Source organism: Aedes albopictus, chromosome 2, assembly GCF_035046485.1.
Source record: "Aedes albopictus strain Foshan chromosome 2, AalbF5, whole genome shotgun sequence".
NCBI classification, from domain to species: Eukaryota; Metazoa; Arthropoda; class Insecta; order Diptera; family Culicidae; genus Aedes; species Aedes albopictus.
This window is the reverse complement of record NC_085137.1, coordinates 74,040,564-74,053,778: the sequence shown is the minus strand read 5'-3', so window position 1 is coordinate 74,053,778 and position 13,215 is coordinate 74,040,564. Positions and strand designations below refer to the sequence as shown.

Sequence of the window (13,215 nt, the reverse complement as noted above, 5' to 3'; positions counted from 1 at the left end):
CAGGTTACTGTAGGTAGTATTTTTCTCCAAATTTGAGCTTACCAAGATCTTATATTATTATATTATTATATTATTGTTTCTGAAATGACTATTGAGACGGACAGCGATAAAGACGCCTTACCATGCCAAGTTTATTCCAGTTCTGGTATTCTCGTTTGTAAATACGTGGAATCACCAGATATTGAGAATTCGATTTTCCATGTTGTCGAACAAAAGACGGGAAGGGGCATTGAATCAATCATGAAACAAACCGCGCTGTATATACAGAACAACAAAACCCTTCTTAGATGTGATTATTTGGACGAGTTCCATGCCGGAAACTCGTATCTGAATGAGGTTGATTATTATAATGCTACCGCCGTGTCCAACTTGTGCAATGCTAGCTTGATTATATATGACAAGAACGGAACGATCCGGGCACAAATAGAACCGTTTTGTGACAAACGAGACGAAACTATTAAAATTCAGATGTGCTACTTGGAAGATAATGATTACACCGAAAGAAGAAGATTCAATACTATCATACGATTTTATACCACAACATGCAGTACCAGTACTACTGTAGGAACAGCGCCAACAAGTCATCAGATGTCTATTCCAAGGATATGCAGTTGGAACATACGAGGATGCTGCAGCAAATCAAAAAGGGATATTATTGACGAAGAATTAACCAAGCGAGATATCCACGTTGCCTGTCTACAGGAGGTGACCGTGGAAGCTTCACAACTATCCACCGAAAACTATGTTTGGTACATTTCCAAACATAGTAGAAACAAATCGAGAGGACTCGCTTTTTTGGTGAGGAAAGGAACTAGGATTGTAGTTCAAAACGTGCGTTATGAATTCGAAAATATACAAGGAGTAGAGATAATACTACCCGTGCGTGGTAAAATGACTAAGCTGCAAGTGATCAATTTACATGCTACTAGTTCGGGATACGCCAAATTTTTAGGAGATCTTGGATCGTATATAGGGACCATCAAGAATGGAAAAGATCTAATCTGCTTAGGAGATACCAACGCTCAAATAGGTATTTTTTTCTGTAAAGTAATTTATTTAGTTTAAATAATGTTTATACATATATAAAACAGGCGTAGATAACCCGAGTGAAGAGGAAAAACAACTCATCGGTAAATTTGTGGGTCACGAACAGTCGAATCAGAATGGAGAGCAATTAAAATTTTTCATCCGGCGTCATTGCTTAGCGTTGCGAACAACAATGGCGAACAAAACGTTGATGAGCACATGGGCATCCGGAAACAGAGCATCACAAATAGACCACATGATGACAAAAATCAATTCCAGAGTATTTCTAAAAAATATCAATGCGCAGTGGGTTCGAAATGTTAGCACAGATCATAAAATCATTTATGGCGGAATCAGCATCGTAAATAACGCAACACCGAATGGTGATAACTTTTCTCAGCTGGATGCGGAGAAATGGGACGTATCATTGCTGAAAGACGAAACGCTCAGAAACAAATACGCAGAAACCTTGGATACCATGCAGATTGACGTGACCTCCGGAGCTATTTCTGATGTCTGGAAAGCATTCATCGATAAGATCAAATCAGCAGCCAGCCGGACGATTGCAGAGAATAAAAAGATACCAACCACCCCGCGGAGGCGCAAAGCTTTGGCAAACGTCAAAAAGTGGTCCTTCAGATTAAAGAGAGATCCATTCAAGAAATCGGCATTGAACAATCTCAAAGATGCAAAACGCAACCTAACGAGCCTTAATAGACGTCACGAAGAGGAGGAGCAAGTGAAGTTCTTTGAAAATCTTCAAACATTCAAGATCGGCGAGAGAATTAACAGGACCCACGCGTACATGAAAAAACACCGGAAGCGAAACAACAAAGCAAATAAGCCTTACATCCCTATGCAAAATTGGCAGACTGGACATAACAATGAATCAATGCTCCCCAATCGTTTGACCGGGTCGGAGTATGACACAAACGAGGTCCCCAGTCTTGATAGAATAGAAATCATTCTGAAACAGAGCAAAAACGGTAAAGCCCCCGGGATTGATACTATAAATATGGAATTGCTGAAGTACGCATCTGAAAACACGATTGAAGAACTCAAGCAAATTCTCAAAAGGATATGGAAGGAGAACGAAATACCGGCCCAATGGAAAGAAACGCTACTAATACCAATTCCGAAAATACCTCACCCCAAAAATGTGGCGGACTATCGCAGAATCTGTCTTAGCAGTGTTGGTTATAAGTTATACGCATCATGGATACTGCACGAGTTAACGGCGAATACGACTCCTATAGGAACCCACCAAGCAGCGTTCCTGCAAGGAAGATCCACAATGGACCATGCCTTTGTAACAAAACGTGTGCTAGAAGAAAGATGGAATGCGGGGGATGATACGATACTAATGGCTCTTGATATCAGTAAAGCTTTCGACAAGGTAATGTCTTTATTGTTCTCAAAGTAAATTATTAGGCTCAATCGATTGAAATCCGTGATTGGTCAGGGACAGCTCAAAAAGATATTTGAGTTGTCATTTACATTTTTGATCACTATGAACAGTGCTGAAAAATTCATTTCATCATATCTAAGTTCGATCACCTACAGCTCATTTTATAAGCTGAACCTGAGAGTATGGTATATGAGAGGCTTGGGCGGCTGGACCGGTTCTGCAGGAGGGTCACGGAAGGACCGCTATTTTTCGAGTACTTGGGGTGAATGTCACGGACTACCTTCGAAAAATGCAAATGATATTCACGGTGAATGTCATTTGGCATTTTCCGAAGGTAGTCCGCGACATTTACTTTGAATGTTCGAGGAATAGCGGTTTTTTCATGACTTTCTTGCGGAATTAGTCTAGCCGCACAAGTTTTCCATATACCATATTCTCTGGTTCAGCTTCTAAAATGAGCTGTGGGTGGTTGAATTTACATATGACGAAATGAAATTTTCAGCACTGACTATGAATAGTCAGGTGAAAGCTTTTGAGAAAACTAAATGTTGTAAATGGCTGATCGGCGGAAGGACAAGGACTAATGGTGGAAAGACCAGAGTGGACTGCCGAAATTCAAAAAGAAGAAAGAAGTATCTAAATACACAATATTAGTTCAACCTATGTTATATCAGCCATTGTTAATTTATCGGAGGTCAATTGAATATCTGTTCGAAAACCGTCTATTCATCTTTGTTAGAAATTTGAAACATGAAATGGATTGAAAGCGACAGCATGTCCATTATTTATTGAGTGGTGTATTCTCAGACTAGTCACGGTATTTTGATCATTAGTTTATGAGTGTCTAAGTAATTGAGGTCAAGAATATTTAATCTCATCTTCTTATTGAAATTTTTCTTAATTAAGGTGTCGCTGTTGAAGATCCCTGAAATTTTGAGGAAAAAGTCCGCTCCTACTCACCTCATAGCGAGAGTAGTTGAATGCATAAGGGAAGAAACATTCGAAACTTTGTGGGACGGACAAAGATCTATTGCGGAAAACAGAAGAATGGGAATAAAACAAGGTTGTCCCCTTTCCCCTTATTTATTCGACCTCATAATAGAAGACGCACTACAAGCAGCCCAGCGCGAAATAGGAGAATCATTTGTCGTAGACCAGCAGACAGCACTAAAATTTCCTATAATATTAGTTTACGCAGACGACGTCTTAATTATTGCCCAGAACAAAGAACAATTGGACAAGATTGTTCCTATACTACTGAAACACTTAGAGCAGGCCAATTTACATCTAAACAAAGATAAAACAAAAGTGCTGATAAGAACACCTTTGGGAACACCTCCAGATAAAATCGTGATTGGAAACACGACCTATGAGGTAACCTCTGAACTGATATACCTAGGTATCACTATCACGTCCACGTTAAGCCGACCAAAAACCACGAGAGCGAGGTGTAAGAAAGCGGTTAGAGCTTCGAAGGTGGCGGTAGATTTTGCTCGGCAAAATAAGCCTTCAGTAGAAGTAGTAAGTGCTCTATATGAGGCAATAGTAGCTCCCACTATGCTGTACGGTACACAGGTATCGACACTTACCAAAAGGAACCGCATATCAATGCGAAAATATGAAAAGCAGATAGTTGAGGAGTTGGCATCCTGTTGCAGGGACACTACAGGAAGGATAACGTTAGACCAAATGCTACGAGGGAAAAGTATCACAAAAAAGTACGTGCTCTACAAATGCGTTATTGGAGTCACATCGTGCGGATGGATGACACACACATACTAAAGTTAGCAGCTAAATATAGGAAGCCGTACAAGAAACGAGGTAGACCGCCGTACACCTGGCTCGACGTAGTTCAACAGAACATGGACCGATTTGGAGATTTGAGTCAGTTGGAATGGGAGCAGTTAGCTTTAGACAAAGAAAAAGTTACGCAAAAAATTGAAGGAATATACTCTACTTGGGAATCTGCGGATTCGGATGAATAGCCTTCAAGAACAATAATATGTAATAAATTGAATATTTAAATAAATTAAACCAAACAAACACGTAGAATAAAAAGTAAATCCTTAACAACCCCCTAGCTTGAAAGTTGGCTGTCCCACTGAATGAGTGAAAGAATGAATGTAAAATAATAAAGTCCAAAATGCCTCTATATCATCAATTACAAGCAGATCAACACAGGCGCAGCGAACAGAAGCAATGGACCACATTACAAGCTGGCCACAAACTCAGGAAAGACCAACCGCTGAATTTGACACTGAAGATTAACATCCGACAAGCTGGAACTAGGTGAGATCTTTCTGATTATACCCTATATTATTATATAACTACATGTATTGAAAATTCGCTATTTTCAACATCCTATCATCTATTGGAAGCTGCTTCAGTTCTGGGCTCTTTCTAAGTTGATGAAGGGATCTATAAATGCTTGCAAGGACTTGGCCAGGTGTGTGGAGTTGAGTGGGTCTGTGTCATTGCAGTTAGTAGCGACATCAGCAATGCCAATGGATATATTCAACTTTGCGACTCCATCCAAGATTTGTGCAAGTATTCATGCTATGCTATGCTATGCTATAATAAGCTGGAATGTTTCCAGATCTAAAATATGCAGTTGTTCCAGCACGGAATGAAATTCAAGCATCTATCTATCAAAAGTTGATTTAAAGTATTCCAAAAAGGTTATTCGAGCATATTTGGGTCAAAGTATGTTAAATGTTTTGTGTTACTTTAATTACCAAGAATAAATTTTGGCTTGGTGGATCTATTGTTATGCAACAAGGGAGTTTATGTTCATTGATTATTCTGATTCAGAGAGCACGTGTAATACAGAAATTATTACTTTAAAGATGTCTACTCCAGATATCGAATGAAGCAAGAAAACAATAGGGGATACTGGGGAGACTTGATCCCTTTTTCTTAATTTACCTGAAACTTTAAGAAAAAAACACAAAACTAGATCCGATTTCCGTACAAAATGGCAGATAAACATGTATTGCAAGTTAATACACAGCAGAAGGCCTTTAAATTATTGTTAAAGTTTTCAAAACTGTGTTTTTATGGAGGAATGTCTTATGATGTATTTTTCAAAAATGGGTGACACTTGATCCCTCTTTCAGCACATGGTTTATTTAAAGGGAAAATCATTCCAGAGTCTTCCTATTCATTTTCTTTTCGAGTTTTCTTGTATTTTCGATGAATATGGAGTGTTTGAAATTGAAAGATTCCCTTAAATTTTTAAGGATATCCCATATTTTTCAAAATGAGGAGACTTGTTCCCCCTTTTTTTGGTTTGTACTAAAGTTATAATTATCTGACACATTTTATCGTTGAATAGACTAGAATTCCAAGTAAATAGAGGCTTCCGAATAGAATTTTATTTTTCACATGTATAATGTGTGTGTAATCCTCGAGGGATCAAGTCTCCCCATGTCACTGTTGTGTATACTAAGCTGAATTAATTAAAATATGTTAACAACAGCCTTATTTGGATTAATAAGTTTGAAAGTATTTTATTTAAACTACAGGGGGTGGCCAAAATGTTTGGGATAGGCAACTTTTTTTCTCCCACAAAAAAAATCAACATGCTGTAACTTTTCATAGAGTGCATCAAAAAATCTCAAATTTTGACTGTTTATCAACCTGTTATATGTGCATAATTGGTACAAAATTGGGCTCGATTGAATAATTTTTCACGAAGTTAGAACCGTTCGGGTAAAACACTATTTTTTAGACAACTCATTTTTGAGCTGTCATATCTCGGAAACCAGTGAACCGAATTGAATGAATTTTTTAACGTTTATGAACAATATATTGATACTTAATACAACGTTATAAAATGTAATATTTTCTCACAACGAATTAAGTTATACCGGGTTCAAATTTTTACCCATACAGAGGAAAATAAGACAAATTTACAATACCATACAAAAATTGCTAAATGTATTCTTTCTTCAATCTAAATAGGCTCTAATATATCTGATTAGAGATAACTTGAGAACAGAAGTGGAAAATCTTTGGACATCAGCACTAAAATTTATTGACATTGACGTAAAAAAATTACCTTTTTTCGAGAAAAATCCAAAAAGTGTCAATCCATGATAACGTTTTTCAACGTTCAAAAACTATCTATGTTTGAATAGTTTGTGAAGCATCTGTATATTGTTAGTGTATATTCAAAATTTCATTCAATTCGGTTCACTGGTTTCCGAGATATGACAGCTCAAAAATGAGTAGTCTAAAAAATAGTGTTTCACCCGAACGGTTATAACTTTGCGAAAGATTAACCAATCGAGCTCAAATTTGTACCAGTGATGCACATATAACAGGTTGATAAACAGTCAAAATTTGAGATTTTTTGATGCACTCTTCGAAAAGTTATAGCATGTTGAATTTTTTTGTGAGAGAAAAAAAGTTGCCTATCCCAAACATTTTGGCCATCCCCTGTACAGGGGATAGACAAAATGATCGGGACAGGCAAAATTTTCCCTTCTCAAAAAATATTCAAATAGCTGTAACTTTCCGAAAAGTGCATCCAAAATTCTCAATTTTTTACTGTAAGTGGATCAACTAGTTGTGTATCAGTGGACAAAATTTGAAAAAGATTGGGCTATTCTGCACGAAGTTATAAAGATTCTAGAAAAAGGTATGTTTATGCGATAGCCAACTTTGAGCTGTTATATCTCCGGATTCAATGAACCGAATGCAATGAAATTTTGATCATTTACGACTTATATAATGAGCTCTGAAAAACGTTTGACTCTACTTGAAATTATTCACAAGAGAAAAAGTTATAGCGATTTAATTTGTTTTATGATTTTTTAATAAATTGGTCCATTTTTAATATGCGTCCCATTACTTTTTCAATGAATTGCCGGCTATGTTGTTACTTTCTTTCAAAACATATTTATATTCAAGACAATTGAAGGGAATATAAATGAACTATAATTAGCATCTTGAATTTTGAAACGATGTTGAAATTTAAGAAAATTTGGTGTTTTACTAGAAAAATAATCTAATCGTTATAATTTTCTTCAGTGTTAAGAATTTTAAGTTAGGTCAAAAGTTTTTCTAAGCTCATTATATAAGTCATAAATGGTCAAAATTTCATTGCATTCAGTTCATTGAATCCGGAGATATAACAGCCCAAAGTTGGATATCGGATAAAAATACCTTTTTCTAGAATTTTTATAACTTCATGCAGAATAGCCCGTTCTTTGCCAAATTTTGTCCACTGATACACAACTAGTTGATCCACTTACAGTAAAAATTTTAGAATATTTGATGCACTTTTCGAAAAGTTACAGCTATTTGAATATTTTTTGAGAAGGGAAAATTTTGCCTGTCCCGATCATTTTGTCTATCCCCTGTATGTGCTGTGAAATTTTGACACGATTGGTTCAATTTTCACAAAGTTATTCAGATTTTTCGGAATCGCTTAAAAGATTTCTGAAGGACTGAAAACAAACCATAAGCCGTTAAAAAATAATGCAATGTACAATCGAAATCACTTGTAGCCAAAACATAGTCGTTTGTCCAGGAGTAGTTTTGGAAAAAAATATGCTAGAAGAAAAATGTTTTTGATTCCGAGCAAATATGTGGGGAACAAGTCTCCTTTCTAGATTTCCGAATATCACAAAATATTGTTTGGATCTATTGTTATGGAACATAGTGTATGTATTACCCCCCCGGCTCCAAAGGGTTAAATAATGTTACAGGGCGTTTCAGGGACGTTCTACGGATTTTCAAGGCCCTGAAATATTCCAGGGATTTTAAGCGGCATCCTAAGTAAGGGCTTCAGGAGTGTTCCAGGAGGTTTTAGGGACGTTTACGAAGGGCTTCAGGGGAATTTTAAAGGTTTTCAAGGGGTTTCAGGGTCCTTCCTGGAGAAGTCAGCGGTATTCCAAGGGGGTTTCAGGGACGTTTAAAGGAATTTCAGGGGTTTCCAGTAGTTTTCTAGCTCGTTTCTGGGGCGTTACAGGGGCGTTTCTAGCGGTTTTAGGGATGTTCCTGAAATATAAGGGCTTTCCAAGAGTGTTCCAAAGAATCTCAAGGAGTTTCAGAAGGGTCAAGGACGTTTCAAAAGGTCTAAAGCGCTTTCAGAAGACTTCCAAGGGCGCTTTAGGAAACCTTACCGCTTCAACTTGAAAGAAAATCAAAACGGAAATTCAGATAAGATTTTAACCATAAAAATCAACAAATTTAGCACTATCGTTGTCTCTACCCATACATTTGCAAGGAATAGACCAATGCAAACTGTGACAAACAATTAATAATGCCAATGACACCAGTAAATTTTAACTGCGATTCATGTAGCGGCTGGAGAAGAAACCGTTTTCTGCCAAACACCTTTAAAAGGTCGTCAAACAATCGACATCGGCAGTCAAAGTGCACCTACCTAAACGTCCACAGCCAGCAGGCCAGGCGCGCAAAAAGAAATGAAAATTGTATTAAGGTCAACGTGATAAATCTTTTCAAGTGCGTGCAGTGGTAAACATAGATTACCTTTCTGGGAGCTGCTCCAAGATGGACGAAATGAAGCAATTAAATGAATGCTCCAATCTACTCTTATTGTGAAGTACATAAGCATATAAACGATAAAGACGGAGTGAAGATGACAATAATAATTGAAATGACATTTCCAGAGGGTATTGGTTCCCTTCTCAAGCATGTGGCTCCCATTTTCATCCTACGAAAAACAAAGGATTGAAACGCTGTTTGTTTCGTTTCTTATTTTTGTATATTTTTTGTTAGAAGTGAGCACCCATGAAAACAAAAAGAACGGAATCAATCGGTGCCGTAATCGCTTGTTTTTGAATAGGATGAATATGGGAGCGTGAGATTAATGATGGAACACATACCCTATATGTTTAATATAGTAAAAAACAGTTCAACGTGTAACTCAATTTATGATTTCTGTTTTGTTCGATTGTGTTTGCTCTTGATGTATCGAATACATGCGATCAAGTGTTGGAAGATTATATGATCTCAACAAATTATTGATTTTCTCCTATACTGGCAACACTCACCTTGACTACTGGAACAGCGGGAACAACTTTGTCTGTAATGAAGGTATATGGGATCCAGTTGGACCCAACATCTTTTTTACCGACCTCCAATCGCACCCTATCGATCTCGTGCCAGATTGTTGGATGATGAAATTCCATCGTTCGTGTGACATTGTTGCAGTACACTACAAGTTGCATTGCGTTGATTACAATTCTCAACCAGTTTCCGTTTCAATCCATCTACTGCACCATCCAAATTGGGCAAACATTCCGACCGTGTCCTAGTTCAATTAGCAGTGCCTTTCCAAGGTTGGGGGACATGGGTGTCCGACGTCCACCCACTTTCCATCATTCATTGGAGCACCGGCACGGCATGCAAGCAGCTTGCTTTTGGTTTCGAAGAGCTTTCGTGTGCTGTCAGCAGCGCGAAGATAATTGTTGGTGTTTAGGGAAATGCCACCCCAAGCAGCCAAACGCTGTGCTGCTGCCTACCTGACGCTAGTTTTCCTGTGTTGTGTGTGGCCAAGGTTTGGGTATAATATTTTCGGTGGGAACTCTCTCACCACATGTGCCGGTCGGTGCCGGGGTAGCTCCTAGCTCGATCGTGATGGTGGACGGAGTTTAGGCGGAAAGCGAAAAGAGCGTGGGTTGAGGTGGATAGCTAGGAGAAGGATGGCTGGGTATCGTTTATCTGTAGGGGAGACTGAGGAGACTTGATCCCTGGGGAGACTTGTTCCCCCCATATTTGCTCGGAATCAAAAACATTTTTCTTCTAGCATATTTTTTCCAAAACTACTCCTGGACAATCTACTATGTTTTGGCTACAAGTGATTTCGATTGTACATTGCATTATTTTTTAACGGCTGATGGTTTGTTTTCAGTTCTTCAGAAATCTTTTGGGCGATTCCGAAAAATCTCAATAACTTTGTGAAAATTAAACCAAATCGTGTCAAAATTTCACAGCACATAGTTTAAATAGAATACTTTCAAACTTATTTATCCAAATAAGGCTGTTGTTAACATTTTTTAATTAATTCAGCTTAGTATACACAACAGTGACATGGGGAGACTTGATCCCTCGAGGATTACACACACATTATACATGTGAAAAATAAAATTTTATTCGGAAGCCTCTATTTACTTGGAATTCTAGTCTATTCAACGATAAAATGTGTCAGATAATTATAACTTTAGTACAAACTAAGAAAAGGGGGATCAAGTCTCCCCATTTTGAAAATACGGCATATCCTTAAAAATTTAAGGAAATCTTACAATTTCAAACACTCCAAATTCATCGAAAATACAAGGAAACTCGAAAAGAAAATGAATAGGAAGACTCTGGAATTATTTTCCCTTTAAATAAACCATGTGCTCAAAGGGGGATCAAGTGTCACCCATTTTTGAAAAATACATCATAAGACATGCCTCCATAAAAACACAGGTTTGAAAACTTTAACAATAATTTAAAGGCCTTCTGTTGTGTATTAACAAGCAATAGATGTTTACCTGCCATTTTGTACGGAAATCGGATCTAGTTTTGGGTTTTTTCTTTAAGTTTCAGGTAAATTAAGAAAAAGGGATCAAGTCTCCCCAGTCTCCCCTAATCAACGACGACGCTACAAAAATACTTGGGAAATCATGGAGCAGAGCGCATCCGTGAAATAAGCACCCAACAAGCGGACCACTAGGTACTGCAGTTGATTGTAGGTAGAGAGGGCTCCATCGTGGGCAAATGACTTGGAAAAGTTTTCAGATAGTGCACTGCGGATTATGGAGCTTCAGGGATAGTGGGCAAATTATGTGAAATGTTGGTCAATGGTTGGTTTTAAGAAGGGCAAAGGGTTTGTGTAAAGTTTTCAGTGATCTTTAGGGAGAGTTTATTGGGCGTTTCAGGAAGCTTGAGGCGCGTTTAGGGAAGTTTGGATGAGGGGTTTCATGTTAAATCAGTGGTTTGTTAAGAAAAGCAAGAGGGTTAAGGGGCGGTTGCGATTATGGGAGGAAAAGTACAAAAAATTCAAGGGCCGTCTCAGAGAGGCCTTGAGACGGGTTCCAGGGGATGCAAAGGAGGATTTACAAGCACTTAGGGGAATGACATATAAGGACAGGTCTAAGACCTACCAAATAGGCCCTGGAACTCGTTAAACACCATGCAACGGCCCAAATATCCCTACTGAAACCTCCTGAAGCGTCCCTGAAATACACTGGAGCTCCCACTGGAACTACCTGAAACACACAGAAGCTTTTCTAAAACCCTCCTGATACCCCTAAAACTCCTATGAAGCCCCCAGAGAAACCCTTTGAGCACTTCCACAGTTATTAATTGAAGGGCTGTCTTTGCCTGCCATTGCATTTATTTGTATATTGTGAGGCAAGTACAATGATACACTATGCCCAGTTAGTCGAGAAAATTTCCCCGACCGGAACGGGAATCGAACCCACCGTCTCCGGATTGGCGATCCATAGCCTTAACCACTAGGCTAATTGGAGACACCTTCAAACCTTCTAAATCTCCCTGAGTCCCCGCTGTAAACCCCCTGGGTTCTCTAAAACACCTATGAAATCCATCTGAAAACCCCCTGCAGCCTCATTGGAAATCCCCGGAGCCTTCCGAAACTATTCAATGTACCTGGAAGCCGCATGAAACGCCTTCTATTCCCTTGAAGCACCTTTGAATCGAATGGAACTTCCCCAAGACCCCTTGAAAGCTCTCAGAAACTACCTTGAACCGCCCCTGAAAACCTATTTATCGTATTTCTGCATCCTCTCGGAATATCCCTACCCACCCCTGAAAAAGTGTCCGGCCATTTGACCGAACGCCATTTGCCCGAACGCCACTTGGCCGAACACAATTTATCCGACCGTTATTTGGCCGAACGCCATTTGGCCGAACGCCATTTGGCCGAACGCCATTTGGCCGAACTGCATTTGGCCGAACGCCATTTGGACGAACGCTATTTGGCTGAATGTCATCAGATGGAAAGGGTCGTTTGGACAAATTCCGTTTTTCTACACTATGCCCAAAAGAATTTACAGACGTGGATAAACTCTGGATAACATTCATGCCATTATGATCATCAGAAATATTTCCTTTATTAATAATAGGCTATTCTTTCAAGTTTTGCCATTGAGGGATAAGTTGACATTGAAACTACGACTATTTCTGTCTGATTTTCGATTTTTTTTTATTAAATTACGAAGCAATATTTTTAAAATCGATTACTCTCTTACTCTCTAATCGGTTCCCATTCATTCATTAAAGAGAAAGATCAGGGTGTTTTCTGATTTATTTTCCTGGTAAAGAATGTTTTAAAAATTGATTTCAAATAAAATTTTGAAATGCATGGTTTTTGAAAAAACGATTTTTTTAGGAGATACTTTGATCCTTCCTCTAAGTGTGTATGGAAACCGATTTTATTATTAAAACAAATATTATTTAAAAAATTATAAACCAAAATATGAAGAAATGCATCCAGTTTCGCCTTAAGATCATCATTACTTTCTCGGCCAAACCTCTTTCGGTCAAATGACCCTTTCGGCCAAATGGCATTCGGCCCATATAGCCGAGGCGGTAAACGCACGGGTATTCAGCATGACCATGCTGAGGGTGACGCGTTTGATTCCCGGTCGGTCCAGGATCTTTTCGTAAAGGAAATTTCCTTGACTTCCTTGGGCATAGAGTACCTTCGTGCCTGCCACACGATATACGCATGCAAAATGGTCATTGGCAGAGGTAGCTATCAGTAAATAACTGTGGAAGTGCTCATAGAACACTGCTGA

The 13,215-nt window shown here is 38.5% G+C and overlaps 2 protein-coding genes across 5 annotated transcripts in view; both read left to right on the top strand.

Moving 5' to 3' along the window:
• LOC109427584 (serine-rich adhesin for platelets) overlaps nucleotides 1-13,215 on the top strand; it is a 539,771-nt gene that overhangs the window by 83,156 nt on the left and 443,400 nt on the right. The gene's annotated exons all lie outside the window — the stretch shown is intronic.
• LOC134286080 (uncharacterized) overlaps nucleotides 892-13,215 on the top strand; it is a 20,866-nt gene continuing 8,542 nt past the window's right edge. Inside the window, exons 1-2 of the mRNA XM_062847648.1 lie at nucleotides 892-1,030; nucleotides 1,092-2,422. Of these exons, the coding sequence (XP_062703632.1) occupies nucleotides 892-1,030; nucleotides 1,092-2,422 (1,470 nt within the window). The remainder of the gene's footprint in view (nucleotides 1,031-1,091; nucleotides 2,423-13,215) is intronic.